The sequence below is a fragment of the Leuciscus leuciscus genome (assembly GCF_965113295.1).
Source record: "Leuciscus leuciscus genome assembly, chromosome: 1".
In the NCBI taxonomy this organism is placed as follows: domain Eukaryota; kingdom Metazoa; phylum Chordata; class Actinopteri; order Cypriniformes; family Leuciscidae; genus Leuciscus; species Leuciscus leuciscus.
The window spans coordinates 14,775,782-14,799,477 of NC_138725.1; the positions used below are offsets into that span (position 1 = coordinate 14,775,782).

Sequence of the window (23,696 nt, forward strand, 5' to 3'; positions counted from 1 at the left end):
ACAATAATTGTGTTTTTACAGTATAATATGAAAGTACAATTTTCTATTAAAAAAATACCTCTCCCTCTCTCTCTCACACACACATCAGATAATCCTAGATAGATAGAAAGATAGATAGATAGATACTCTAATGATCCTGAGGTAACTATCTATCTAACTTGGATAATGTGTCGTGTAGATCTTAAATTTCAATCTTTATAGTCTTAAAATGTCTTAAAAAGGTCTTAAATTTGACTTACTGAAACCTGCAGAAACCCTGATATATGATGTTACTAATTCTTACAGTTGTTGACACATAACCAAGTACAGTAAGTCTCATTATCAGCAATAATTATAACCAAATTGTTTAGTGATTAAAAAATATTTTTTTAATTACTACTTTTCCTTTTTGTTGAATAAAGAACACGAATACACTACAATTAACAAAAAAAATTCTACACACTACAAATACATTTTAATTTAAAATGCAACAAAGATATACACCAACCATTTATATTTTGTCAAATACCTTTTATCATGTTAAATAAGGTTAAATAAACACACTGAACATGTTAAAAAATATCTTTTATCACCTGCAGATCTCCAGATTAGAAGCTGCTGTCTACGACATGCAACCTTCAAGCAACACAATCACTATTCGAAACGAAGAATTCGAGGTCCGAACCTGCTTCATTGCTGATACAACTGCTGATATAGAACTGGCATTGTGGGAGGGTCATATTGACTTGGTAAAAACAAACAACTCCTACACATTCACAAATCTCACCACAAGACATTTCAACGGAAAGACAACACTAACCACAACTCGGCAAACCACAATCATGCCATTGGAAATGCAAATTGCATTTACCCCGCCAGATGCAACAACCCAGAAGGCAACCTTAAACAATCTCACTGCAGAAGTTGAAGGTGCAGTAATTAACTTGTTGAAGCTGTGCCCAAAATGCCACGCCCCACAAAAAGACTTCACAACAAAAAACCAATTCCACAGATGCCACAGCTGCAAAATACTGCGCAAGACCGGAAGCTACCTACCAAAATGCAATGGCACACTCACTTTCAGTATTAATAATCAAGAACAATTAATAACAATTCTATACTCAACAGATTCCTAAAACAACAATGTGACTTCAACAACATGGATTCGCAAGACATTGAAGAATTCCTGATAACGGCAGGCCCTGTCATGGTTGAATACACAAATGAAAACCAGATAACAGCACTGTCCAAAACCATCATCCAAACCCAAGACAGAGAAGAACACCACATCAGTGATGAAGAGCTCTGTGCATCCATAACTGAAGAAAACACTCCACATACACTGAAGCACATTGCACAGGAAAAGCTGTCTACAGATGATCAACAACCAAAGAAAGTGAAAAAACAACCAAACACAACACAAACACCTGCCACTGCCCAAACCAAAACTACCGAAAACATCACAGACAGAAATCTTCCAGTACCTTGTCTGCCCTCAGAAAAGGTTGACAAGCCAAAAAAGTCAACCCAGGAAAAATGAGCTTCAGGCTCTTAAAACAACAAAAAAAGCTAAATAACCCTTTCAATAACAAAAAAAGACAACACTCAGTTGCCACCATATAAGTTAATCTTAAGAGATATGTTCCACAACACACAAACACACACATACAAACATTGACTAACATATTTATACACACTTACACTTGCAGTTGTTCACTGCTGAAAATGCCGAACATCACATGTTTTTTTTCTTTTTGTTTCTAAATCTATCTGGATTACAGAATTCCAGAGTCCCACTGTTCAGTTACAACGACGTTACAAATGCATCTCTTCTTTTGTTAAAGACATAATTATAATTGATACTATATTTGATTTACAGGTCCTTCTCAATAAATTAGCATATTGTGATAAAGTTCATTATTTTCCATAATGTAATGATAAAAATTAAACTTTCATATATTTTAGATTCATTGCACACCAACTGAAATATTTCAGGTCTTTTATTGTTTTAATACTGATGATTTTGGCATACAGCTCATGAAAACCCAAAATTCCTGTCTCAATAAATTACCATATCATGAAAAGGTTCTCTAAACGAGCTATTAACCTAATCATCTGAATTCACTAATTAACTCTAAACACCTGCAAAAGATTCCTGAGGCTTTTAAAAACTCCCAGCCTGGTTCATTACTCAAAACCGCAATCATGGGTAAGACTGCTGACCAGAAGGCCATCATTGACACCCTCAAGCAAGAGGGTAAGACACAGAAAGAAATTTCTGAACGAATAGGCTGTTCCCAGAGTGCTGTATCAAGGCACCTCAGTGGGAAGTCTGTGGGAAGGAAAAAGTGTGGCAAAAAACGCTGCACAACGAGAAGAGGTGACCTGACCCTGAGGAAGATTGTGGAGAAGGACCGATTCCAGACCTTGGGGGACCTGCGGAAGCAGTGGACTGAGTCTGGAGTAGAAACATCCAGAGCCACCGTGCACAGGCGTGTGCAGGAAATGGGGATACAGGTGCCGCATTCCCAAGGTCAAGCCACTTTTGAACCAGAAACAGCGGCAGAAGCGCCTGACCTGGGCTACAGAGAAGCAGCACTGGACTGTTGCTCAGTGGTTGCTCAAATTTTGCATGTCATTCGGAAATCAAGGTGCCAGAGTCTGGAGGAAGACTGGGGAGAAGGAAATGCCAAAATGCCTGAAGTCCAGTGTCAAGTACCCACAGTCAGTGATGGTCTGGGGTGCCATGTCAGCTGCTGGTGTTGGTCCACTGTGTTTTATCAAGGGCAGGGTCAATGCAGCTAGCTATCAGGAGATTTTGGAGCACTCCATGCTTCCATCTGCTGAAAAGCTTTATGGAGATGAAGATTTCATTCTTCAGCATGACCTGGCACCTGCTCACAGTGCCAAAACCACTGGTAAATGGTTTACTGACCATGGTATTACTGTGCTCAATTGGCCTGCCAACTCTTCTGACCTGAACCCCATAGAGGATCTGTGGGATATTGTGAAGAGAAAGTTGAGAGACGCAAGACCCAACACTCTGGATGAGCTTAAGGCCGCTATCGAAGCATCCTGGGCCTCCATAACACCTCAGCAGTGCCACAGGCTGATTGCCTCCATGCCACGCCGCATTGAAGCAGTCATTTCTGCAAAAAGGATTCCCGACCAAGTATTGAGTGCATAACTGAACATAATTATTTGAAGGTTGACTTTTTTTTTGTATTAAAAACACTTTTCTTTTATTGGTCGGATGAAATATGCTAATTTATTGAGACAGGAATTTTGGGTTTTCATGAGCTGTATGCCAAAATCATCAGTATTAAAACAATAAAAGACCTGAAATATTTCAGTTGGTGTGCAATGAATCTAAAATATATGAAAGTTTAATTTTTATCATTACATTAGGGAAAATAATGAACTTTATCACAATATGCTAATTTATTGAGAAGGACCTGTATTTACAAAAATTCACTTGAAAGTTAGTATCGTCCAATTTTTTACTTAACAGACTGTAAAATACTACTTTAAGTTGATGTACATTACAGCATTACGTAAAATGCTACTTTAAGTTGCCCAACTTGATGCCCAAGAGCAGTTTTTTTTTCCTTTTCCTAAATTATTTATCTAGATTACAGAGTTCCACTGTTCAGTTACAACGACATTATAGATGCATCTCTTCTTTTGTTAAAAACATAATTATAATTGATACTATATTTTATATATTTATAAAAATTCACTTAAGTTAGTATCGTCCAATTTTTTACTTAACAGACTGTAAAATACTACTTTAAGTTGATGCACATTACAGCATTATGTAAAATACTACTTTAAGTTGCCCAACTTAATGCCCAAGAGCACAATTTTTTTACAATTACTATATTTTATATATTTATAAAAATTCACTTAAGTTAGTATCATCCATTTTTTTTACTTAAAGTGTAAGTTGCAGGTTAAATTTTTCACGAAGATAATGCAATGTGTTTATTAAACATAAAGATAAAAACCGCCCACCATTGTTTTTTATACCAAAATGCTGAATATAATATGAAAGGTTGGCACTTTTAACAGTGGTTTTAAGCACTCCCGCTCCCTTCCACTAGATGAGGCGTGATGTCATAAGAGGAACTCACTAGCAGAGTTACCGGCATAATCCATAGTACGCTAGAAAAATGGTAAACCGTTGTGTTTGTGCGGGATGTACAAATTCTTCAAAAACAGGGCACAGGGTCCACGATTTCCCCAAGGGCAAAAGGTTGATTCGTTCCTGGGTGAGGTTTGTGGCTACCAAGCGGGCGGATTTTACTGCTGCCTCTGTGACCGAGTCAGCCGTCATATGCAGCGAGCACTTCACTGACGATGACTATGACCCTGGAGATATGCGTCGGCTTAACATGGGGTTTAAATGCCGGGTTAAACTCATTTCGGATGCCATTCCCTCACGGCATTCCCATTCCTGCACCTCTGCCTGTCCTGTCCGGATAAAGAAGCCTGTGAAGATTAGGTGTGCCCGCCGAAAGCCAGAGTTCACTGAGGTAAGTCTCAGCTATTCTACAATAGTTGGCTAGCAAGTTAACGTTAGCTCAGTATGTGCGTCAGTGAGAGCTGTTTTTGTACAGTCAAGTGTCAGTTCTAGTCAGGTGGTAATTGCCAGAATTAGCCAGGTTAGTTGTAAGTAGTGCTACGAGAGGAGATATTCTCTAAGGAGCTGGGTCTTCGTGAGTTTTTTGAAGAGGGATGTCCCTGCTCTAGTAACTTATAACGTTAGGGACTGGTAGCGCGTTCTACCACCAGTGAGGACGGATGAAAAAGTTTGGATTGGCCTGAGCGTACTGGTGGCAGAGCTAGACGTTGTTCGTCTGAAGAGCGCAACAAATACCAGTGCCACCTCGCTTCGCCTTTACTTTGTTTTTGAGAGTGCACTCCCTCTAACGTCTTACGACTAATACTACTAGAATTATTAGAAAACCATACTTCGTGAACATTTCCAAAGCTAAATGAAAATATCCAGAAGTAAATATTAGCATACCCGAGGCAGACAGATATCACACTTTAGCTAGCCATGGTGCTGAAAGTTAGGAGTAGTGATAAGGCTATCTTCTCGCATAGCTCCCAAACGTTAAATGCTTTGCCACGAGTGTTTGCTCATACGACCTGTGTTAGACAATGTATTATATAAATACATGTTTGCATACTTTCTTACTCATTATGTTTGTGATTCTCCCCCGTTTTCACTGGTTCTCACACAAGATTTTGGAAAATGTAACACCCCAAGAAAATCCTGACATTCCTGAGCCCGAAACCCTTCCACCTGCATCTGGCCTATGTCACACTGGGTCACAGTGTGATCTGAAACCTCATGGAAAGTCCTTTGGTAAGTCTAGGGATATATTTTAGTCTGGGGTTCAGGGTTGTAGTGGAGGCTAAACATCTGTAAACATATTCCAAAATCACACTGTATGTATTATTCACATTCATATATATGTACACTGATTAATAAGCTATTGTTGTTTAAACCAAAACATAGCAGCATTATTATACCATCATTGTCATTGTGGCTATGTTTGTCTTATGCTTCTCTGACACAGCTGTGCAGGTAAGGCCCAAGATGGTCAGTGTGGGGACACAGACCACACGCATAAGAACATCTACACCCCTTGCCAGTCCTGATAATAGTGATGAAGAGGCGTCTTTCATCAGAAGTGACACATCCTGGGTGCCTGATGAAGAGGACGTGTCCTCAGATGAGGAGGCATCATATGAGGAGCCGCCACCTCATCCAAGTGACTCTGACCTAAAGTGAGACGATAAGCCTCCTAACTTTCAGCACCATTGATGGCTAGCTAAACTGTGATGTCTGTCTACCATAGCACCTTGTCATGGGGTCAATGTATCACAGGGTCAGTCCCTACCAAGCCTTTGCATCACTTTACATGCCCTTTACTTTACTTTTTACATTTCTGTGAGTTATTTTCATGTGTGTGAGATATGTTTGTATGTGTGTTGTGTTGCAGTGTGGTTGTATAAGCTACTGGATACACACATTCCCCCTGGGATGAATGAAGTATCTAATATTCTCTTTTTGTTTTACAGTGTTCCAGATAAATACATTGTGTGCAAAGACCAGCTGATGGCCCTGTTCACCATTGCCCTGCTTGTTGTAGTGAATCTAACGGTAGGATGGTGCAGCAGGCTGGCACATTTATCAAAATAAACCAGGTAAGAAGAACATGTTTGAAAAATTATATAGAGTGAACCTTTTATAATTTCAGTAATGTTTGGATTTTAGTGTTTTACTTATTCCACAGTGACCTGATCATTTTCTGATTTATTTTCTGCATATGGTAGGTCTGTGCAACATGTGGCTTCCAGCGGTTCTGGCAAAACCAGCCACTTTTGCACAGAAACATGCCAGCCTGCAACCTACTTCTGAGTGGGGCAATTCATTTTTCGGGATGTCTACCAACCCAAACTCTCAGAATGCTGACATTATTTGGTTTACAGTGTATCAGCGCAAATACATTCTTCCGCCACCAGCGTTACTACACCATCCCGATTGTCATTCAGGCCTGGCAGGAAGAACAAGCAACTATAATAAGTGAATTGAAGGAGATGGGGGGTGGCCTGATTGTAGCAGGGGACTGTAGGTAATGCAAAATTTGCCTGATGTTAATATGAGACATGTTTACAGATGACATGGTCTGATGTGCTATGTTGTATCTTTAACATAATTACAATTACAAAAAAATACAAATAAATACAAATAATCATACCCAGGTCAGACTCTCCTGGACATTGTGCGAAATACGGGACCTACTCGCTGATTGAGGAGAGAATAAATAAGGTTGTCGACCTTCAGCTTGTCCAGGTAAGTGAGATGTTATCAGACAAAGAAATAAACTTTATCCACTTTCACCACTTACACTGTGTCATGTTGCAGTGCTCAGAGGTCCCGAATAGCAACTGGTGCGAGTTAGAGGGTTTGAAGAGGAGCATAACCCTCCTCAGGGGGCAGGATCTTCAAGTGTCGACCCTCATCACTGACAGGCATCGCCAGGTAAATACAAAGATATACAATATAGATGTATAAATTCTCCCCTCTATTACTGAGTGGTTTCAGTTCTTGCCAAAATGTCAAGGAGACCTGAGAATAAGTAAGTCTTACACTGACAAAGCATATCAGACCATGTAAATAGTGCATTAACTACAGTCACCTGCAACAATTTGGTCACCACCCATCCCCCCGAGGTCATTGCTGACCACAGCCTGTTCATCCTGCCAGGCCTGAATGATGACAGGGATGGTATAATATACACTGATGCCAGAAGAATGTACTCATGCTGATGCACTGATGGCAAGATAGTGCAAGCTTCCTAACAGTTTATGTATTACTTTTAAGGTTGCCAAGTGGGTGCGAGAGGAAATGTGTACTGAGGGGACAAGGCATTTCATTGATGTCTGGCATGTCGGGAAAGGTATGTATCCCGATGTTGGAAGCTTTAAGGTAATTCTTGAAATTACATTTCCATCGATATAATACTTTCCATTTGTTGTAAACAAGGTCTCAGCAAGGCTTTGGATACGGCGGCCAAGGAAAAGGACTGTGGGGACCTGATGTTGTGGAGGCCTGCAATTATAAACCACCTCTACTGGACTGCAGCCTCCACTCCTGATGGCAACCCAGATGTCATGGAGGCCAAGTGGAAGAGCATGGTGAACCACATACAGGACATCCATGAGCATGACACTCCTGCCTTTCCCTGTTGTGCTCATCTACCTCTGGAGGGGGAGCAACGGAAAAAGGAGTGGCTAGAACCAGGTATACACCATGAAATATGTGTACTCTATGGTTTAATGATAATGTGACCTGATAGATTTTTTGCTGGAACCTGTGTTTTAATACAATTTAATCAGGGTAAAACAAAATGTTTTGTTTGGGACTTTTTTTTTCTTTTTTCTGCAGGCTCAACGGTTGCGGTGAAACTGGAGGGTGTTGTCACAAAGGCATCCTTGCTGAAGGATGTGAAGCAGCTGTCGCCACAGCACCAAACCTTTTCCCTTGAGGCATTTCACTCCCTCATCTTGCTCTTCGCTCCCAAACACACAGGGTTTTCTTACCTTGGGATGTACAGTAGGTCAGTGTTGCGAAATGGATTAACTAAACTACCACTAAATTATTAAACTACATCTCATATTGGCATGTCATACAGACATCTGATATTTCTATCTCAAAATCTGCTCTCGTTTTGTGATTTTCTATAGACTTCTGTTGGCAGCTCTGCACTACAACTGTAATGGCAGCCGCGAAGTTGCGCAAACAAGTGGTGGTGTTGCAAAGTATGCCGTGCAATACCCGAGGTTCCGGAAAGGTGAACACACAGTCCGGCCAATTAAACAGAAGGCCTCATATGGTCAGTAGTTTCAGTCAGTTTCCATCATATTTGGATATGTGTGCATGAGACCTTGGTAATCAGTGAATGTGATCTCATTGTTTGTTTCAGTGAATGTTTTTCATTTCCCCAGGATATGCATCAGCACTCATACAGTCTTTACAAGAAAGCTACACCAGATCGCCTGCGGCACTCAGAGAATCCAGTGGTTCCTTGAATAGCACCTGCCCTGTCCCCATCTCAAAATCCTTTAATCAAATTCCAAAACAGGAAGCAGTTAACTTGTATCTTACACAAAAATCACGTTTTAGCAAAAGTTGAATTTAGAATCTGTTATTAATAATCATAATCATTTCCTAATTTTGTGATTTTATATTTGTAATTGGCAACTGTAACATAACCTCTGTTTTTTTTTAGTCATGACCCTACCGCACGCAGTGAAGGTATGAGTGAGTGGGTATGTATCGTTCTCGGTACCCTTCATTATTTTTTGCATGCTGCATGTTTTTGTTTTGTTTGTGTTCTGTGTGCTTGTAGTGGTTGTTTGTTGGTTGCGCCTTCTCCTTTTGTTCTGTAATTTTACTTGGTGGTGGGATCCTGTCACTGCAATTCTGCATGTCGTTTGCCATGGTCTGTTCATTGTGTGCTGTTGCATGTTAGTGTTGCATTGTCTTTTATTTGCTTGTAATTGTACCTGGTGGTGGGAGCTTTTAGTTGTTGTTTTGTCATCGGTCACTTTGCATGTGTTTGTGCATGTGTGAGTCCCAGAACGCAACCATCTAATAAATGTTTAAAATTTTGTCTAAGCTTTGACTCTTCAGATTTATTCAGTTTGCTAGGACTTCCAAAATCATATAGCAAGATACTGTACTAAATGTATCACATTTTGTCAAACCTTTGAGTCTTTTCAGATTTAATCTGTTTCACAGGTATAATAACAATAACCAAATAATAATAAACAAATTTTATTGAAATTAAATTCATGTCTTCTGTCTACTGTTTTTTAGATTTATTTCAATGAGGGGGTTGGGGATGTAAGCTCACAACAACACAAACATACCACTAAACTCTTAAAAAACTGAAAGGGCTAATCTTCAAATGAGGCCTTTCAAATCCGTTGTAGGCACCTTCTTGGAAGTGATGTCGGATGGCTGAAACCACGCAGGATGGTATCGGCTTATGTATATGCCTCCCCAGAATGCCATATGCCCAACGTACAGCCTGCCTGTATGCTGTATTGCCTAGGGATAGGGATTTAGCAAACTTGATGTTGGTTTTTATCTAAATGTAATTACTCATGCATTAAGTATGGTACTCTTCAATGTTGTATTTCTTTGAAAGCTATAGATGCCTTACATAACTACAGAAAAGTTGGTTGTATGTTTTATATGATAAAAAAAATATGGATAAAATAACTCAATTGTAAACATACTCGTGTGTGCTGACTTCAAGGGGACCGTGATCCTGCCTGAAATGAGAATAAGCTATAATTCGCAAAACAAACGGGTTCAGGCACGTCAGATCAGCCGGTCGCAGGTCGAGCTGTTCCACTAAACTCCAATACACGTTAAACTCACGGCAGCACATACTCTCCACTGCTGATTCAATTGGGTGGCATAGCCCACACAAACACAGTGATGGGGACATCGATCTCTCTTTTTCTTTTCTGACAATAAACATCGCTAATTAAATCGTGAGAAATAGCGTGGATTGAGGAAGGGTATTACATGACGTTTGAGGCGTCGATGAGACTAGCGATTGGTGCCTGTACACACTGTACACTGTGCATCTCTGATTTGGACTGACACCATGTAGCCTAAGTAAATAATGTCTTCAGTCGTTCTCCCTCCTTGCTATTCTACATGACGGCTGTGGTCCATAAAGAATTTGATGGTTTCCCACATCCTCAGTCGTTCTCCAAATAGCCATAAAACAGTAAGAATCTAGCAGAGTATGGGTTGCGAGTTCCTCTTATGACGTCATCACCCAGTTAACGTAAAAAACACGCTCCCTTTGAAGAAACCCCAATAAATGTTATTTTAACGCATTTTAACGCATTTTAAGACAGAAATAATTACATATATACATATAGAGCACTCTAATTTACACATTAATCGGCTGTGGTGGTTAACCTGCAACTTACACTTTAACAGACTGTAAAACACTGTTGTTGTACATTGTCATTTCAGAACATTGTTTTAGTGTCAATTAACGTGCTTTCCATTTAGAACTTTTAATCTTTTTTTCAGTTAAAGGTGAACTAAGTAACTTTTTTTTACCTTAACTGAACAGCTTCGGAGTCATTGGAATGGTTATATTACTTATTTCGTGTTGAATGGTGGTCGTTTCGCACCCCCCTGGTGCCCGTGAGCGGAAAATACGCACTTGCAACTTTGAGCCGGCGGGCCGCCGGCCGCTGCGTCAGGAAGTCTCGCGTGATATCAGGTCTAGCGATGTAAACAATTGCTTTACGGCCAAAAGAAATCTGCTAAAATGCTGTCATTATTGCGCTCCCTCACGCTGTCCGAACCCGAATGAAGAAGACGTTTTAAAGAACGTCCCATCTGCTTTGATGTCGTTGATCTATAGCCTCTGGTGTCTGAGAATCACCAACGAGTTTTTACAACAGTGTTGTCAAATATCTATTCCGAAGCTGTGGGGGGAGCTCTAGAGAGAAACCTGCGAGCAAAAAGCGAGAATACAGCGAAGAAGTCCCGAAGCTACTGAGTGCTGCTTTAAACCATACATTTTAGTTATTTCATATTTACAACTAAATTATATATATTATATATATTATATTATATTATATTATATAATAATAATAATAATAATAATATTATATATATATATGTTTTTATTTTTTGTATTTTAAGATTTGCTATTTAAAAAAGTTACTTTTTGTATGTTCAAACATTTCTGGAAATAAAACTGCTTTAATACCAGCAAAAATGTAAAATTCATCTTTAAATGTCTTTAATTGCTTCTTGCTGCAATTGATCTGACACTCCCACCCATGTTTGCATGTTTTATCCTCTTCTTGCGCTTGGCCCCGCAAATGGCTGCTTGCAGCTATATTTTCAAATTGGTTTCTTGAACATGACAATGAGTTCACTGTACTAAAATGGCCCCCACAGTCACCAGATCTCAACCCAATAGAGCATCTTTGGGATGTGGTGGAACGGGAGCTTCGTGCCCTGGATGTGCATCCCACAAATCTCCATCAACTGCAAGATGCTATCCTATCAATATGGGCCAACATTTCTAAAGAATGCTTTCAGCACCTTGTTGAATCAATGCCACGTAGAATTAAGGCAGTTCTGAAGGCGAAAGGGGGTCAAACACAGTATTAGTATGGTGTTCCTAATAATCCTTTAGGTGAGTGTATATTTGTATTTTAATGGCTGTTGTTTCACTTGGATCTATCTTTATTACCACATTTTTGTTCGAATACTTGTTCGAATATAGGTGGAATAATTGGTAAAATACTCCATTACTAAAAGAATCGATAGCTGCAGCACTACTTTACTTTTGCTTTAAAAAAGGATTTCATAGAAATTTGGATTTCATTTGGTGTTTCACTACTGAAGTCCTGTTTATTTTTTCCATCTAGCTGTGCTGAACAGAAGCCCAGAACATGTGGATATATTGACATTCAGAACATGCTGACTTTCTCAGACTTTTTATTGTTATTACTAATATTTCATGTTATTTTATTTTTATTTTATGTTTGAATACAAATTTTTTACTAAATTAGTCAATAGATTAATCGATACAAAAATAGTCGTTAGTGGCAGCCCTAGAAAAAACTATTATGGAGTGGAAATGGTTTAAAGTCAATAAGCGGTCCTCTGCTGCCATCTACTGTTTATAGTACATTTTTAAATAAATATGTTGGTTTGCCAAGTATACGTTTTCCTACATTTTGAAGTGTTTAGTTTTACAAATGCGGACAATCTTTGAAGCATGAACAAATCAACCACAATACCATGGTTACAGTTAGCATTACTACATTCAATCCAAAGGGAATATTGGTGATTTGTGGACTTAAAAGCCATATTACTTAAAATTTCATGAACATGTTCGTTCATGGCACAATGTTTCTCCTGGCTTCCAAGGCAGTGCTGTTTGATCTGATATACAGTATATGGTTAATAACAGAGAGTTCTGTGTTGTGTTAACATTTCACTGAATTCAAATGCTTTCTCACACTGTAAAAAATCCAACTCACAAAAAGTTAAACTAATGATTATCTTTTAGTTAACTGGACAATTAAAGGCAAAAAAGTTGGCTTAACCAGTGAAAAGACGTTGTTTCAACAATTGTTGGACTAACTTAGTATTAATTGTAAATTCGATTTGTAAATGCAAGTTAACAAGCATGCAAGTTGGGTTGGAGGTTGGCGCATGCGCATTGTAACGACCACGAAGTTGGCGCATGTGCAATGAAGCGCGCCAATAACGAACAGACTTGACGAAGGAGCCATTTTAAGCATCTGCGTGCGAGACCGTAACGGACCTACTCACAGCCAACGTGTTTCTTCTTTCTTCAGCTTATTTACAACGCGAAAGCCATCGTTTTATGTAAGTATATGTATTTATATTGAAGTCGTTTGTAAAAGTACATGTATCAACTTGACCGCAGAGCCCTGGTTATGGCTATTCATTTTTTCACGAGCAAGCTTAACTCTAAACTAACGTTAAGTCTCCTAACTTAAGTATTCAGCATGTAAACTGTTTAGAATATAACCTGTGTAATCGTAGTAAGTTAGGAACAAGTTCGAAATCGCCACTTATTTTTTGAAACTAGCTTTGACGTTATAATGCACTATGTAACATTTGTGCAATAACGTTACACCAAAGAAATATTTTAAAGTCGACTCTTCATCTTAAATTTAAATTCACACACCCTTTACAGTGGTCTAATATTTGAATTTCATGTTTCAGACTGAGCTCAAAGTGCAAATCTGCACAATTTTTTTTATCTGTGCCCTTCCGGCTTTCTCACGTGTTTCCAGACTAACTTAACGTTACTCGACGGAGTCGACATGACTGCAAACGTCTAATTTAAAGTAAGTATAATTTTATGGAGTTGATTTAGATTTGATATTATTAACAAATACATGCAGAAAAATCTATAAATTTGATCGAATTTGCAAATGTATTTTGCAATCCACAAACATGCATTGATTTCAACTGGTGTCTGCAATGAATTTGATCTAATTTAAAGTACCATAAATTGTGATACATTTATACAAAATAGAATATTTCTATTCACAAACATGCCAATGTTTGTACAAATCTCTGCACATTTATTTAATTCTGAATTTCACAGACACAAGTTGAAATGCTTTTGTTTGTGGATTGCAAAATAAATTTGCAAATTCAGTCAAGCTCATGGATGTGTGTGCATGTATTTAAAGGTGCAATATGTATCTTTTTTTCAACAGGAAAAGAGGAGGAGATGACAGGATCATCCCTAAAGGCCAGTCTGATTATTCTCTGGAAAAGGAATGGCTCATCTTGGTTGAGGAAATGAAGAAGAAAACCACAAATATAGTGTTCATCAATCAGAAAATGAGCTTGACTTTCTCCCTCTGACAATTGTGGAAGTAGTGCCAATGGTATCTGAAGTGCTTGAACGATGGCCTGCCCCATTTCTTCCAAATGAGGTAAAATAAAGAAGACTGAAATTAAATTAATTGGCTGTAGATTATCTTTAATACAGGTTATTGTTGTGTTGCTTGTAAATGTCTGTTGTAAGCCATGTGAAGCCAGTTAAACAATGTTACAACCAAGACCTGTTTTATTTCTATCACCAGTTAATGTGGACCTCCTCGAGACATTCAGAGCATCAACACACCATCACACTACACAACTCCTCGAGCTACGCAGAGCAAGAAAGGGGGCATTTGGAACAGAAATGGAAGATCATCTCAAAAAGCTTGTTCAGCAGGTAACTTGTTGATAAACATCATGTGTCAAAGATAGTTTTAAAAACAGATTTATCAGAGCCGTTTGCTATTATATAAAGAACATTTTCTGAAGATATTTTTGAAGGAATATGACAATATATGCCAAGTGTACACTGGCTGATTAGACTGATTTTGGTCCTGAACTTAGAATACTGCATACAATACTGATTTCCTATTCAACACATCTAATTTGATTAGGTGGCTCATTAGCAGAGGCTCTATGACTTCAAACATACATGCAAACTCATAAAAAATGTAAATTAATAACAGTGCATTAAAGAAATTTGTTGTTGTTTTGTACCCTTTTTTTTTTTTAGACCACAAATATTATGACTCGCAGAAAGCAACTGTCCTGGAAGGTCTCCCATGTTTCTCAGTGAAGATTCCTCTGCACTTTTTAAAAACATGCCTGGTGAGTATGTTTCATTACTTCAACATCTTACCACATGACCATGAGTGACTAAAAGCAATGTGAATTTTTGTGTTAACAGCAAACAGATTGTTTTGATGATTCATTGATTTGATTCAAAGTATTTTTTTGCAAGTACAACATGATTTAGTCAATGATTGGGTATGCAATTTATTTCAGTTAACATGTTTTAAATTATAGGCCAGATCATTATCATTTACTAAGATTTATACTATCTTATAGTTTTTATTAGTCTGGTTGACACCAAAACCTTCTATTGAACAAAATGAGCGAAAGACTGAATGAACAAAAACAACTGGATCAATGAATGAATCAATGAACAGTAACAGATAGTATAATATTTGCTAGCCAACTGTAAACCTTCGTTGTATCTGAGAGTGGGTCTGGGGAAAGTTCATTCACAGCCAATTTCCAAAGGGGCGTCACCAACGGACGTCGCTCAAATGCCTCTGGACGCAATTGGATAGACCTAAAACCAATCGTCATCGTGTAAAGCCTGCTTCAACATTTGTGATTGGTGCCTCTATTTGAAAAAATTGGAAATGGGCTTGAATGGGCTCTTGGCCAGACTGACTTACAGAGCAAATCTCAAAGTTTGTCAAGGTTTTCCCAGGCTACGTTTTTATACTTCTATGTGAAATAGCTTATTCAGGGCAGTATTAAATTGAAAACTAGACCATTGTTATTTGTGCATATTTCAGTACATTTACTTGGAGATTCTGCAAGTGGGATGCAAACTTATGAGCACATTGTATAGGATTACTTTATGGTTCCTTAATGTATCTTTTTTGTTGTTTGTTTTTGAGGTTAGTGTCAAGTGATTGATTTATTGATATTGATATTGATTTATTCTTTATTATTAGGACAAGACTCCAGACGACAGACAGACCAGAGGGATGAAGGTGGGAATCCTTGTGGTGATTGAAGATGATGCCCTTTTATGTTTAACTGTTTAACTGTCAACTTGAGGCTGTGATAAACATTGTGCAACTGTTTCAGCACTTTCAGCACAAACGTTAACTTGCACTTATAAATCTGCTCATTTTGTAACATTTTCAGTGTTAACAATTTAAAATGTTTAACATTTAAAAGATATAACTTTTAAAGTATTTAGGACCATTTGAATGTAAGAACACTTTGAATGTTAAAGTACTCTTTAAAAAAAAGTGTTTTATTCTTCTGCCTACTCTTTGTATTACTTTTTTAATGATAATGAGTATGGCTTAAGTCAAGTCAAGTCAAGTCAAGTTTATTTGTATAGCGCTTTTCACAATACAGATTGCATCAAAGCAGCTTCACAGTATTAAATTTAAATAATACAACAAAGTTTGTTTCAAGAGGAATTTATTGATTGATAAAATTAAATTAAATATCCCCAAAATATCCCCAACTGAGCAAGCCAAAGGCAACAGTGGCAAGGAACCGAAAAACTCCATCAAGTGACCTAATGGTGTCCTAAAACTCCATCAGGTGCCTTAATGGAGAAAAAAAAAAAAAAACCTTGGGAGAACCCAGGCTCAGTCGGGGGCCAGTTCTCCTCTGGCATTGGATAGAGGCCGGATTGTAGTTTGAACTGTAGGATTATATGAATGCCTGGCTGAAGAGATGCGACTTTAATCTAGTTTTAAACTGGGAGAGCGAGTCTGAGCAACGAACAGTATCAGGAAGACTATTCCAGAGTTTTGGAGCCAAATGTGAAAATGCTCTCCCTCCTTTGGTGGTTCTGGATATCCTAGGTATGACCAAAAGCCTTGAATTTAGTGATCTCAAAGAGCGCGATGGATTATAGGGCGATAGAAGATCCGTTAAATAGACTGGAGCTAAGCCGTTTAGGGCTTTATAAGTCAGTAGCAATACCTTGTAATTAATACGGAACTTTATAGGTAACCAATGCAGTGATGATAAAATCGGTGTTATATGATCATATTTTCTTGATCTCGTAAGAACTCTAGCGGCGGCATTTTGGACTAACTGTAGCTTGTTTATTGAGGATGCAGGACAACCAGCTAATAAAGCATTACAGTAATCCAGTCTCGAGGTCATGAATGCATGAACTAACTTTTCTGCATCAGAAACTGATAGCATATTACGTAGCTTAGCAATGTTTCTAAGGTGGAAAAAGGCTGTTTTTGTAACATAAGAAATATGATTTTCAAAAGACAGGTTGCAATCGAGTATAACACCCAGGTCTTTTACTGTAGAGGATAAAGTAACAGGACATCCTATGATGTTAAAGTTGTATTGTGCGAGGTTTTGTGGGCGGTTTTTTGAACCGATAAGTATTACCTCTGTCTTGTCTGGATTTAATAAAAGAAAATTACGCGTCATCCAATCTTTTATATCTTTAACACACTCTGTCAATTTGGAAAATGTAGCGTTTTCATCCGGCCGTGATGAAATATATATTTGAGTGTCATCAGCATAACAATGGAAACTAATTCCATGTTTCCTTATAATATTTCCAAGTGGCATCATATATATTGAAAATAACAGAGGGCCTAATACAGATCCCTGCGGCACTCCATAGTTTACTGGAGTTATGATCGATTTTTCTCCATTTAAATAGACAAAATGGTCAAAGACAAAGTGTTACCCATTGTTTCCATTTCCACACCAATGTGTTGCTGCTGATTTAAAATAAAACCTGTACCAAAATATCAAGCCTGTAGTTTTTGCTTCATTTTTTAACCTTGTAATAATGTTGATGTAAACATTTTTAGTCAACTGAACATACTTTATTAAGTAATGTGAAAATAACATTAAAAGTTGAAATTTTATAATTTTCTAAGTTTTTTTAACTATACAAACTCAATCAGCTGAACAAAAGATCTTAAGTTGGGAGACATGTGACCTTACTCAGTGAATTGAGTTAAGTGAACTACTTTGTTCAAAAGTTGAGTAAACTCAAAAAAGCTGTGCAGCAAGTTGCCTTACAATTTTAAGTTATGTCAACTTTTCTTTTTTTACAGTGCACTAGATCTCGCTGCGATGTTATTAATACTGAATTAAAGGGATATTTCACCTAAAAATTAATGAATTAGCGCATGATTTACTCACCCTTAAGTCATCCTATGTGTATATGAAAGAAGAATGTCATACTCACCTAGGATGAGTTGAGGGTGAGTAAATCATGGGCTAATTTTCCTTTTTGGGTGAACGTTGTTTCGTGATCGAGATCGACCTGCAAGTAAACCGCTGTCTAGTATTGCTCTGAGCTTTGCTCTGCACAGCTCAAACGAGTAGTGTGGTTTCATTCTGCTTTCGTTTGCTGTGTGATGTTTCTCGTATGCGGCAGAAATGGTAGCTCTCTCGCACCGGCAGGAAAAAAAGGTTGCAAAATGTGACCATTTACTCGCAGTCTAGAGCCCTGTATAGTGCTTTATTTCTGATTTTACATGAGCGCCACCTACTGTCAAGAGAGCGAATTTGTGTTTTTGCCGACATGTGTTATTCATATCAGACAAACATAGTGGAAGTAACTATAAAGTTTACTCTATTATTCTCAGTTCACCGGCCACTTTCTTGCATTTATTTCGGGAGAAACTGATGAATTCACGTGCTGTAAATCCGACTGACAGGACAACATTGCAGCGCCCATCTCATGTTATAGATCATGATTATTTATAAAGGTTTTTAAACAACCAAATATACTCACTTACACGTATTTGAGAATCAGATCAGATAGGCTAGTTGATGACATGGTAAGCAAGTTTGTGAATATTTTGAATAAAAAAGGAAAAGCAAAATAAAAGCGACGGGGGTGGGGTGTCAGTTAGAATATTTTAAACTTACGCGTGAAAGGGTTAAAGAAAAGATCGAAAATAAATATTTGTGTGTGCTGTAGGGGTGTAACGATTCATCAACTACATCAATGTATCGATTTATATTCCTACGATCCTACTGCATTGATCTGTGATCGGCAAATTGGCCTTCCGGACGACATATACCGATCTAACATCGTTTTAAAAGGTAATGAATCGATTGTATCGATACTAGGAAATAGCGCATTGGATTTAAGCACGTTAGACTTTATATGGATGTTTTTTCTTTGCACTTTTAATGATAAAGGCGTTAAAAGTTACTCGATTCAGTCTGCCTATCTGTGACGTCGTCGCCATGCTGACGCGCCAGCAGCAGCGCGACAACAGTCAAGCAGCGCAAAGTCTCTCACCTCAGAAAAACGGACTTTCCTGTCCTCTCAGCCGCTATACTGCAGTAGCGCGCACTCTTCAACTGCACGCGCAAATGAGGCGGAGCGCGCTGTATCACTTCACTAAAGTGCAAAAGACATACGAGCATGCAACGTCATAAATTAGTAAGTTAAGAAATAAAAGTAAAATACCAATAAATTACGTTATTGGTACGTCATGTGTGTTGCTATTTATCAGGAGCAGTTTCATGTTTCTTTACCAGTTCTTCTAAGTATTGTGTATCACCATGGTAGCCTAATTGTTGTTTGTTTCCATAACAAAATGCCACTTACTGGTTATTTTGTATATTTTTATATGACTGTGGTGGATCATACCAAGATTGTATTAACAAAAAAAAAAGTGCCTACTGTTTATCAGTATTTGTCATATTTTTTTTTTTTTTTTTTTTGTATGTTAAGTAAAGGGGGACAGAACTTGTGTGTCAACAATTTTTGTGTAAACAAATGTATTATAATTGGCATATATAATTCCTAAAAAGGTGGGTCGCGGCTTGATGACCATGGGGAAATGTGGGTCCCATGGCCAAACTATTCAAAACATCATTCAATGTTGTGATAATCGTAATTAATAATCACAATTACAATTTCAAGGGAATAATCGACAATTATAATTTTTGTCATAATCGTTCAGTCCTACTTATTAAAATAAAATGTGAATGCATTTGACATTAATTGTTGTTTACTTGTTTGTTTATATCCATAATTAATTGATACCTGATTCCCTTACAGGAATTTTTGGCTAAAAAGTCACTGAATCGATTTCAAGTCACTGAATCGTTTCGGATCGGATCGTTCTAAATGAACCAATATCGTCATTGAATCGTATCGACAACCACGAATCGCGAATCGAATCGAATCGTTGTTAAAACGAATCGTTACACCCCTAGTGTGCTGTAAAGTGGTTAGAAAAAAATTTAATCAGAATTGGCTAAAATCGGTATCGGCAGGTCAAACTCGATGAAAAATTGGAAATCTGCCTAGAAAATTGTAATCAGTGCATCTCTATTTAGCATCTAACTTATCAGCTTGCTATCTACTAGATGAATACATTTGTATGTGATATTTGCAATTTAAACATTTAATAAATATATTTCCCCATAATATCATCAAAACTTACTTCACTTTGTTTAGTCCACAGGCTCAAATGTGTGCCTTCAATAGTCTTGTGCTTTGGGCTTCTGTACATGTGATGGAGGCATGCACTGTGCCAGTAGTGGGTCTCAATAGCCATGCAGTAAGCAGTGTGCTATGTGCATGTGATTGAGGAATGGCATGGATATTCAAGTGTATTTGAATGGCATCTCTTTGTTTTAGTCAAGATTATGCTAAAATATACTTTCCTCAACTATATTTAAGTTCCCTATAGGGAGCCAACCTTCAACTTTGAAAATTCCCCATTTATTCCCATAAATTCCTGTTAATTCCCTTAAATTCCCATTAATTCCCATGGAAAGTTTCCATCTTTGAAAATTCCCAGAATTTTGCAACCCTATCGATATCACAATATCAAGTTTTGTCAATATCGTGCTCCCCTACCGTGATCTCAGACTGTGGTGATGTGGTTTCTCCACTGCATGGATCTTCATGTGTTGCTTCAGGTGACTTTTAACAGAGAAACTCTTTCCACACGGATCACACATGAATGGCTTCTCTCCAGTGTGGATCCTCTCATGTGTTTTCAGAGATGTTGAATGTCTGAATCTCTTGTCACAGTGTGAACACTTGTAAGGTTTTTCTCCAGTGTGAATTCTCTGGTGCTGTTTTAAACCGCCCGCAGTAAAAAAAGTCTTCTCACACTCAAAGCACATGTACTCTCTCACACCAGTATGAATTTTCTCATGTGTATGTAAATGTTGCAGCTGTGAAAAACTCTTTCCACACACAGAACATGAATGCGGCTTCTCCTTCGTATGAACTCTGAGGTGTATCTTTAGGTTTGATGCACAGAGAAATGTTTTGCCGCATTGATCACATGTGTACGGCTTCTCTCCGGTGTGAATCATCATGTGAACATCAAGAGTCTGTTTGTTTGAGAAACTCTTCCCACATTGATCACAAGGGAATGGCTTCTCTCCAGTGTGGATCATCATGTGAACATCAAGAGTCTGTTTGTTTGAGAAACTCTTCCCACATTGATCACAAGGGAATGGCTTCTCTCCAGTGTGGATCCTCTCGTGTGTTTTTTTATCTGCCGACTGAATGAATCTCTTGTCACAGTGTGAACACTTGTAAGGTTTTTCTCCAGTGTGGATCCTCTCATGTCTTTTCAGATGTGATGAGTGACTGAATCTCTTGTCACAGTGTGAACACTTGTAAGGTTTTTCTCCAGTGTGAATTCTCTGGTGCAGTTTTAAATGTTCAGCTGTAATAAAAGTCTTCTCACACTCAAAGCACACGTACTCTCTCACACCAGTGTGGATTTTCTGATGTTTATGTAAAGTATGCAGCAGTGAAAAACTCTTTCCACACAAAGAACATGAATGCGGCTTCTCCTTCATATGAACTCTCAGGTGTGACTTCAGGTGTGATGCACAGACAAATGTTTTGCCGCATTGATCACATGTGAACGGCTTCTCTCCGGTGTGGATCCTCATGTGTAATTTATGGTGTGAAGATTGACTGAAATCTTTCCCACATTGATCACACTTAAATGGCTTCTCTCCAGTGTGAACTCCCATGTGAACATCAAGAGTCTGTTTGGTTGTGAAACTCTTCCCACACTGATGGCATACATACGGCTTCTCTCCAGTGTGAACTCTCATGTGTCGCTCAAGACTTTGTTTGGTTGTGAAACTGTTTCCACACTGAGTGCAGGTGAAAGATTTCTTGGCTCTTGTTTTCTTTAAAAATGTATATTTAGTCTTTGAGCGACTCAAATTTTTTTCTCCAGGTTTGACATGATGTCCCTCCACTTCACTCAGTTCTTCACTCTCCTCCTTCACTTCACTCAGTTCTTCACTCTCCTCCTTCACTTCACTCAGTTCTTCAATCTCCTCCTTCACTTCACTCAGTTCTTCTCTCTCCTCCTTCACTTCACTCAGTTCTTCACTCTCCTCCTTCACTTCACTCAGTTCTTCTCTCTCCTCCTCGACTTCACTCAGTTCTTCTCTCTCCTCCTCCACTTCACTCAGTTCTTCTCTCTCCTCCTTCACTTCACTCAGTTCTTCTCTCTCCTCCTCCACTTCACTCAGTTCTTCTCTCTCCTCCTTCACTCCACTCACTTCCTCGCTCTCTTCCATCAGGTCTGACATCAAAGAAAAAATAAATAAATGTCATTTTCAGTACATTAACATAATTAAAAGAGAAATATAGTGTGAAAGGACATGAAATTGAACCCTGATGTAATAGTATAAAGTAAACAACTGCTATAAAATATTATGATAATTTGATGCCTTTTATAAATTGATTATATGCCCTTGAAACTTTCCATGAATGTGGTAAATTTATCTTCCAATTATTATTTTTAAAACATAGGCACAAATCCCATGTTTCTTTAGCAAAAAAATATTAAATATATTTGATAAATGACACAATTATCTAACATGATATTAACATTAAATTATACAATACTGCCATATTTTGTCACCAACTTTGAGATTGATATTTATTTTACTAAAACGTTTGAATTATTAATGGCCGTTCACACTAGACTTTTCCTTCATAGACTTTCATTCATGCGCATGTGAAAGTGGGACACCAGAAACACAAGCTCAAGTGAATTACCGTGAGAAATAACACAAGCGTTCAGCATTCAAGTGGAGTGGATTGTTTATTTTTTAAAATTGTAATTATTATTTTTTGTTATATGTTGAACTTTTGTCTGTAAAAAAGCTGCCGCAGAATGTGACGTAATTTCACGACCGTTGCAGTGTCTGTAGAAATTTCACAAGCTCAAAATGTAGAGCGGCCTCGGCTTTAACTAGATTTAAATTAACTATTTTATTAGCATTATCTGTCTCCTTCATGTTTCACTCAACCCTGTTACTCCTGACATGATTTTCCTCCTTTAAAAAACAGAGCATTTCCTAAAACTAGGGCTGCACGATATTGAAGAAAAATGTGATATCTGATATGCGATACGATAATGCTTAAAGTGACTAAAATAAACTTAAATTATTTTAAATTGTTATTTTAAATGATATAACCAACATACATGTTTCACATTATTTTTGTGACAAGAAAACATCCCTACTGCTTCAGAAAGTGAACATCAGTGTTTTACTGTAACATTAGAAGTGTTATTGTAACAACAGGGTAAACCACAGGGTTCAGGGTTTCAGCTTATCCTACATTAGGGTTATTAAACAACAAAAGCTGAATAATCAAATATGAAAATAAAACACGGCTTATTAATTCTGATTCTTAAAGCTACAAAAGTTATATATTATTTAAACCCATTCCTTTAAATTCTCCAGTATACTCCTATTGCTTTAAAATATTTCATAATAACACTATATATTTTATCTTGTTCTGCATGTATTTTCAATAGACTTTCCATATTAAAGGATACAACCCCCAATTTTCTTACTTACTCAAACACCTGTTGCTCAGGGGATCTAATTATACACAGCACCACCCAGTGGACAAAAATATTACTATCCCCAAAATGGCTCCTACACACCGGCCCCTTAATTGAATATGACATATTGGCATAACAATTACAAATTCATACCAAATGGAGCCATACATACCAATTAAAGTTTTGTACCAATGTAT

The 23,696-nt window shown here is 37.8% G+C and overlaps 2 protein-coding genes across 11 annotated transcripts in view; one reads left to right on the forward strand and one right to left on the reverse strand.

The window, feature by feature from the left end:
- Positions 1-23,696, reverse strand: part of LOC309499174 (uncharacterized protein) — a 151,892-nt gene that overhangs the window by 22,081 nt on the left and 106,115 nt on the right. For 6 of the 7 annotated variants that reach the window (XM_082170326.1, XM_082170325.1, XM_082170328.1 and 3 more), the window contains one exon: positions 20,517-22,224. In XM_082170326.1, coding sequence (XP_082026452.1) covers positions 20,517-22,224 — 1,708 coding nt within the window. Of the gene's footprint in view, positions 1-8,867; positions 9,611-20,516; positions 22,225-23,696 lie in introns of those variants that run through there. The other variant, XM_082170330.1, reaches the window with a different exon arrangement.
- Positions 1,865-8,736, forward strand: LOC309500541 (uncharacterized protein). 4 transcript variants are annotated; one of them, XM_082172153.1, is made up of 9 exons: positions 1,865-6,198; positions 6,328-6,626; positions 6,757-6,847; positions 6,920-7,036; positions 7,379-7,454; positions 7,541-7,798; positions 7,943-8,114; positions 8,242-8,390; positions 8,503-8,736. In XM_082172153.1, the coding sequence occupies exons 1-9, from the start codon at positions 6,160-6,162 to the stop codon at positions 8,688-8,690; spliced, it is 1,389 nt and encodes a 462-aa protein (XP_082028279.1). In that variant the 5' UTR covers positions 1,865-6,159; the 3' UTR covers positions 8,691-8,736. The 4 variants fall into 4 exon arrangements, with proteins under 4 accessions (XP_082028279.1, XP_082028277.1, XP_082028276.1 ...); XM_082172151.1 differs by having other exon boundaries at positions 1,865-5,353; positions 5,568-6,198; positions 6,757-7,036; XM_082172152.1 differs by having other exon boundaries at positions 1,866-5,778; positions 6,073-6,198; positions 6,757-7,036.